We start from the raw sequence: 7,625 nt of genomic DNA on the forward strand, positions 1-7,625 counted from the left end.
CCCCTACGGCCGGCAGTGACCAGGCCCTACGCTGTCCCGGAAGCGGCGGGAAACTAACGCTTCCGGGTCGCCAACCCCCGCCCCGCGCGCCGCCGCCTCGCAGCCAGGTCAGTCACCAGCCTCTGAGTTCCCGCCTTCCCGGCGGCGCCGCGCGCAGGATCAAACCGTCAGTTACCGGGGCGGAGGGAAGCGAGGGGCGAGCCATCCCCCCGAGCGGGGAGGGCCGGGCCGGGCAGGGCGGCGGGGGCCGCCGGCGCGGGAAGCGGCGCGGCTGGCGGGGGAAGGAGGCGGCGGCGGCGTGCGGCCGCAGCCAGGCCCCGGCGATGCCCAGGGCGAGGAGCAGGGACGGCCCCGCCGGACGCCCGCTGCCACCCGGGGGCGGTGAGGCTGCCCGTGCCCGGGGGCCGTCACCTCAGGGAAACGGCCGGAGCTAGGCTCCCCTGGCGCGGGTGGCAGGAAGGGACGGCTGGTGACAAAGGGTGGCTGGTTAGGAAGGCTGGCAGCGGGGCAGGCCGCAGGCAGTGCTGGGGCTGTGCCTGCCCTCCGGCCCCTGTGCAGAAGCAGAGGGTGCTTTGAGCCCAAGGGCATCCTGAACCCCCGTACCAGGGCGCTGCGCAGCCGAAGCCTTCCAGTGCCCTGGCCAAGGGGTGCTGGGGAGCTGCCGCCACAAGTGGGGTACGCTGTAGCCGCCAGCCCCGTGGGGTGTCAGCGGGAGGATCCCATCCGCGGGGACACTGCGTGTGGAACAGATTCGCAGGAGTATGTGTCATTGGGGTCATGTCCCTCACAATCGCCACCCAAAGATGCCTTCCTGGAGTACGGAAAATATTTTGCAAGGAGTTAAGAGTATACCACAAGTAGAAAAAAACTTTTACAAATTAGAATATAATTATAATTAAATAACCTAAATACTGTTATACACATTCAGTTAAATTGTAATTTAAATGATGACGTTATGGGCACATGGCATCTACATGTGGCTAAATTTGGCCTTTGGTATTGATATGTAACAGTTAAAAGAACAAGAGATTGGTCAACTTTGGTGAGTTGGCAGGGGTTTACTAACCTTCCTACAATGTACTAAGGTCAGTAGAATGTAGGGAAGAGACTTAGTTGCTACATATTTGAGGTCTGGGAGTTTAGATAAGGGGATGTAGAACCATAAGGGTATGTCATAAATAACTTTGGGCAACGATAAACGACGGCTACAAAGGAAGGTATACGTTTCCTTTAACTAAAGAACAGGATGGTGTCTGTCAGAACAGTAAGTTGTAAGTCAGCAGAAATGAACCACCCGTGTGCAAGAGACCCCGGGTCAAAAGTTTATGCTGACAAAGACTTCGAGCCTTCATCAGAAGACTCCTGAGAAGACCCCCGAGAAGACCCTCAAGGTGGCAGCACGGGTGCATGAAGAGGCAGAAAAATACGTAAAACGTTTTGGGAAATAGTTTAAATATGTATTAGTTTTCTGGGAAATGTTATGCATATGTATTAGGTAGTATCATAAAAATACTGGGAATGGAGCTGAGGTGTGCATACGGGGAGGAGCGATCCCCTATGCACCCAGTGTTGCAAATAAAGAATACTTGCTTAATAACAACTCTGTTGTTACTGAGTTTTTATCTCAGAATCCTGGCCCAGCTGCACCTAGCCCGCCGCTTCAGCCAGGAGTGCTGGAAAGCAAGGGGGCTGGGAAACTCCAAATTTTGGTATCTATCTAGCGACGCAGATGGGACCTTCTTTGCTTGGCTGAAGGACCCACTGAGAACAGGGCTCCCTGGGGCGGCCCTGGGATTTCCCAGAGGGACCCCTCACCTCACTGGGATCACTGCGGGAGCAGACAAGGACCATCTTTGGGAAAGGTATTAATTTGTTTTCTAGTATTATCCCAGGATTTTGGATTTGGTTTTGGAAAGGTTAACCATTTGTAAAGCTTCCCGTAAAACACAAATTTTGTTTCCCATAGGAAAACCCAGTTGCTAGCACCAGTTTGGTATACATTTGATTTTGCTGACTTATTAGCATTTGACTTTGGAATCCCTCTTATAGTATTGATAATGGTAAAACAGTTTTGGATATGGTGTTTTCAACGGTAGTAGTTGTGTTATTTGTGTGATCTGTGTAGGTCTGTTATGTTTTGAAGTGTGCTAAGCGTGGCTGTGGGATCCTGTGTGTGCGTGAGACGTATGAATAGTATGAAGCAAGAGCAGAGCTCCGAGCCATGGTTCTGTTTTCCTGCAAGGGAGGCAGCCAGAGACGAGCGAAGTGAGTGGTGAATTTTAAAATGTAATATTAAAAATGGTGCTCAGCAGAACATCGAAATTTTGAAGAAAAGCCCTTTAGGTTGTATTTTAGCCCATTGGAAAGATGTAGGAGGGATTCCAAGGGGATCTGTTAACAAAAAGACTTTGATCAAATACTGTAATCGGTGGTGGCCATTGGATACTTTAGATGATGGAGAAAAGTGGCCAAAAAAATGGGACCACACACTATAATACACTTTTATAATTAATATTGGTTTTAAGGAGGGAAGGAAAATGGGATGAGGTAGTAGTATATGCTGATACGTTCTTCACCCTTAGAAATCATCCCAAGTGGCAGAGAGGTTGTGGAATCAGTCTCACACCACAAGATCCCCTGGGTTTAGCTTTGGAAAAGGAGAATAACCAACAAGGACCTAGAATGAAGAGGTGGTGTTCAGCCTGTAGTATTGGAGAGAGGTGTTTGAAATTAGAAAAATGGAAGGAGAGGGAACGTCAGGAGGTCAGCATAGAGGATTATGTATCACTAATGGCCCCGGCAGGACCAGCATCATCCCCAGACCATTCTGAATTAGGGGATCTGGAGGAAGAAGAAGGGGCAGTGAGTGGACACTGGGAGGCAGCTAGTGGTGAAAATTTTGCTCCAATTACTGCCTGGACCAGGAGCAAAACTGATCCAAGCCCCTCTGAGACAGGCAATCAGACCAAATGGAAAGATGAGAATAAAGGCACCTTTTACCATAGCAGATTTAGATACTTGGAAATTAGCTGTGCAAAGCTATCAAGATGGTCCTTAGGGGTGGCAAAATGATTTGAGCTGATGGTTAAAAGCCAGGACCCCAACTGGGGAGATATTAGATGTGTTATTAGATGCACTGAGAGAAACTGAAAAAACAGCTGGTGTTAAAAACAGCCCGTACCCATGTTAGTGCCCAAATTACTGTGCGTACTTTAGCCAGATGGGTGGAGAATCATACTTCAACCACAATGCCAGAGTGGGATTATGATGATCCGGCTGATTATGCTCTTTTAAAAGAGTTACCAGAACTGGATAAAATTCGAATTGGAAAATGCAATACCATAAACGGTGAACTGGTCAGCTTAATATGCAATAAAACAGGGACCGTCAGAAACACCAATGGAATTTTTAGATGGAAAGAGGCAGGCCATGCAGAAATTCACTACTTTAGACCCCTCCTCTGAGGAGGGGAGGCAGCAGTTAACCGGTTTGGTTTTGGGAAAGTCTGCAGGGGATATTAGAAGGAAACTTAAGAAAGAGGGGCACCAGATAACTGAAATACAGAAAAGTTATTGGAAGAAGCATGTTGAGTATATAGAAATAGGGATCAAGATGATAGAAAGAGACTAGGATGTACAATAGCCTTGGCCACAGTGGCTGCATTGGGACAAGTGGGAGCAGGTAAGGGAAATGGTTTAAGAGGATGAGGTAGTGGAAGAGGAGGTATAGCTGGAAGAGGTGGAAGACTGAACCCCTTCCCACGAGGACAGGACCAGTGTGCGTACTGCAAAGAAACTGGGCATTGGAAGAATGCCTGTCCTAAGTTGAACACATCCCAAGAAGCAGTGGTTGCTGAATTGGAGATAGACTGATGGGGACCTGGGGAACCTACCCTAGCAGATCCACTGGTCAAAGTAAATCTAGGGACCAAAGAAGATGAAATAGTTTAATACTGAATAAGATGTCCCTGTACCCACCAGGAATTCTAAGACTTAACTCCATTGGGTCATGAATATGTGACAGTTGTGGGGGCTACTGGCTGCCAAGAAAAAGCATTTTTTTGTAAACCACTGAAATACAGATTAGGAAAGCAAATAGGCATACACAATTTTTTGTATGTGCCTAACTCTACTAAGTCTTTGTTAGGACAGGATTTATTGGAACAATTGGATGCAATGATAACTTTTAAAAACAGAGAAATTAAGTTAAAGGTTAGAGATAAAGATTTAATTGAAGTTTTAAGCCTATCATTGATACAGCTAGAAGTGGAGAAGGAGGAACAACCTGAACTAGAAGAAATTTCTAATCAGGTATGTCCAGGAGTATGGCTTCGGAAATTCCAGGTAAAGCCAAAAATTCTTTGCCTGTCGTGGTAGAAATAAAAAGGGTGGTGGGCCTGTCCTGTATAGATTAAACAATACCCCTTGAAAAGCGAAGACCAAAAAGGCATTAAAGAAATTATAGACAAACTTTTTAGAATATGGTTTATTAATAGAATGTGAATTGGAATATAATACCCCTATTTTGCCTATGAAGAAGCCAGGTGGGAAAAACTGTAGATTAATACAGGACTTGAGAGCTATCAATAAGATAACGGAAGACATTTACCCAGTAGTAGCTAAACCATATACATTGCTAACTAAATCTAATAATAAGCAAATACGGTTCACCGTCATGGATTTGAAGGATGCCTTTTTCTGCTTGCCCCTGGCTAAAAAGAGTCAGAAGTTACTCGCATTTCAGTGGGAAAACCTGGAAGAAAAACTCAGTTAACTTGGACTGTGTTACCTCTGGGATTTAAAAGCAGTCCTACAATATTCGGAAACCAATTAGCAGGGGAACTTGAATTATGGAACCCACCCACTGAAACAGGGACCCTGTTACGGTATGTAGATGATTTATTAATAGCTACTGAAACAAAAGAGGAATGTATACAATGGACTGTTGATTTGTTGAACTTTTGGGGATGGAGCAGGTACCAAGTATCCAAACACAAGGCACAACTAATTCAAACTCGAGTGTCTTAGGATATGAAATAGCAGGAGGACAACGCGAGCTGGGTGGTGCGGAAAGAAGCAATTTGCCAGACACCAAAACTGTCTACAGCCAAAGACCTACGGATGTTCTTGGGTATGACTGGGTGGTGTTGGCTCCGGATATACAACTATGGACTTCTGCTTTTGCAGGTGATCCTCTACAAGAGAAGTGGAATGGACCCTATTGAGTTTTGTTGGCCACCTTTACTGCATGCAATCAAGATAAAAGAGGAACCTGCGTGGATATATTATTGACGGGTAAAGAAATCTCTGGAGACACAATGGACTGCCAAAAGGATCAGGGACACCTGTATAAAGTTATTCCGATCTTGATTGTAACAGCTGTAAGGATTTTAGAAACTGAAGCGTGGGTAAACAATACCCGTCTTCAAACATTGCAAATGATTGTTAATGCTACGAAGGCTAAGGAATGCTGGATATGTACTTCTCTTCCTACAGGAGGGCTGGTAACACCCCTGTATGGGGTGGCCTCTCAAAACTGGAATTATCTTGATGGCAAATGGCCTACCTGGCCAGACTTTTGGAAAAAGCCAGGCGATGGTGGAGGATATTGCCTATTTGATGATAAAACATATGAGTTGGGGCCCAGATTTGATTTACAAATATTAAACCTAACCACCACAGTATTTATGAAAAGTGATAATAACTGTCGTTGGAAAGCTCGAAGCAAGACAGGAGGAGCATGTCCTGGAAACCCAGGGCAAAACACTTGTTCCCAATCTGATGGGTGGAATGACTACTGGATAAATAGAACTACCGTCCATGTGGGAAATTGGAATGTTGATCAAATTGGAAATATAACTGTAATAGATTTTTGTAACAGCACCCAATTACAAGGTTATAATCCATCAGGACAAGATGCTAATTGGGCATACGGTTGGTGTAAAGCAGGGAGATTTTTGGGAGCAAATTTAACTGCGACACACGGGCCCTGTAAACTTCCTCAAGGATACTGGTGGTTATGTGGGGATGGGTTTAGCAGAAAGCAGCTTCCCCCAGGATGGTCAGGTATGTGCACCATAGGATATTTAACCACTCAAGATCAAATTTATAACCAGACGTCTCCTCCTCCAGGGACCTATCGTAATGTCTGGAGACGTATTAAGAGAGATGAAAACCCTGTTGTTATAAGAAATATGGGATACCATAGTTTTGTTAGGTGGTTTATTCCATGGTTAGGAGTTAGTGAATTAGAAAAGGCAGTAGTGAACATGTCTGCAGAAATTGAACAAATGTTTAATTTAACAACAGAAGCGATAAATAGATTGAACCAGGAAGTGAAATCTTTAAGTAAGGTGGTAATCCAGAATAGAATGGCCCTTGACTTAATTACTTTAAAGGAAGGAGGGGTATGCATGATAATAAATCAAAGTTGTTGTGTATACGTAGACCAAAGTAATCAAATTGAAACAGATATTAATAAGATATGGAACAAGGTTCAGATTTTACATAAAGTAAGCCAAGATGATACTTAGTGGGGTTTTGAAGAGGTTTGGAAGAAGTTAATATCATGACTTCCAAACCTTCTATGGCTAAAAAAAATATTTGCTAGAATAGTAATATTAGTAATATTAGTAATAATTACCTGTATCTTGATTCAGTGTACATTTTGGTGTTGTAAACGATCATTGACTGGGTATGATGACATATTTAAAAAGAATAAGATAAGACATCAGGTATAAACAGGAAAATATTTTAAACAGACATTAAATGGAAATGGCTTAATATAAAATTTTGCAAAAGAATTTACAAAGGACAGAAAAAGGGGGCATTGATATATAATGGTTAAAAGAACAAGAGATTGGTCAACTTTGGTGAGTTGGCAGGGGTTTACTAACCTTCCTACAATGTACTAAGGTCAGTAGAATGTAGGGAAGAGACTTAGTTGCTACATATTTGAGGTCTGGGAGTTTAGATAAGGGGATGTAGAACCATAAGGGTATGTCATAAATAACTTTGGGCAACGATAAACGACGGCTACAAAGGAAGGTATATGTTTCCTTTAACTAAAGAACAGGATGGTGTCTGTCAGAACAGTAAGTTGTAAGTCAGCAGAAATGAACCACCCATGTGCAAGAGACCCCGGGTCGAAAGTTTTATGCTGACAAAGACTTCGAGCCTTCATCAGAAGACTCCTGAGAAGACCCCCGAGAAGACCCTCAAGGTGGCAGCACGGGTGCGTGAAGAGGCAGAAAAATACGTAAAATGTTTTGGGAAATAGTTTAAATATGTGTTAGTTTTCTGGGAAATGTTATGCATATGTATTAGGTAGTATCATAAAAATACTGGGAATGGAGCTGAGGTGTGCATACGGGGAGGAGCGATCCCCTATGCACCCAGTGTTGCAAATAAAGAATACTTGCTTAATAACGACTCTGTTGTTACTGAGTTTTTATCTCAGAATCCTGGCCCAGCTGCACCTAGCCCCCCGCTTCAGCCAGGAGTGCTGGAAGGCAAGGGGGCTGGGAAACTCCAAATTTTGGTATCAATATTCATCCTTTTGTATGCCTTCTGCTATTTTTTCCATGTGCTTTCCAATTATTTGGGGGTTTAGTATTTTCTTTCTCT

The 7,625-nt window shown here is 44.2% G+C and overlaps 1 protein-coding gene across 4 annotated transcripts; it reads left to right on the forward strand.

The window, feature by feature from the left end:
• Window positions 1-9: 9 nt before the first annotated feature.
• Window positions 10-7,623, forward strand: LOC308063289 (syncytin-1-like). Of its 4 annotated transcripts, none has more exons than XM_080386040.1 (2): window positions 10-107; window positions 5,187-7,623. In XM_080386040.1, exon 2 carries the CDS (start codon window positions 5,318-5,320, stop codon window positions 6,530-6,532), a length of 1,215 nt encoding a protein of 404 aa, XP_080242166.1. In that variant the 5' UTR covers window positions 10-107; window positions 5,187-5,317; the 3' UTR covers window positions 6,533-7,623. The 4 variants fall into 4 exon arrangements, with proteins under 4 accessions (XP_080242166.1, XP_080242164.1, XP_080242163.1 ...); XM_080386038.1 differs by lacking the exon at window positions 10-107 and adding an exon at window positions 175-4,885; XM_080386037.1 differs by lacking the exon at window positions 10-107 and adding an exon at window positions 175-1,862 and having other exon boundaries at window positions 2,126-7,623.
• The last annotated feature ends 2 nt before the right edge of the window (window positions 7,624-7,625 follow it).

The sequence above is a fragment of the Falco punctatus genome (genome assembly GCF_963210335.1).
Source record: "Falco punctatus genome assembly, chromosome: 4".
NCBI classification, from domain to species: Eukaryota; Metazoa; Chordata; class Aves; order Falconiformes; family Falconidae; genus Falco; species Falco punctatus.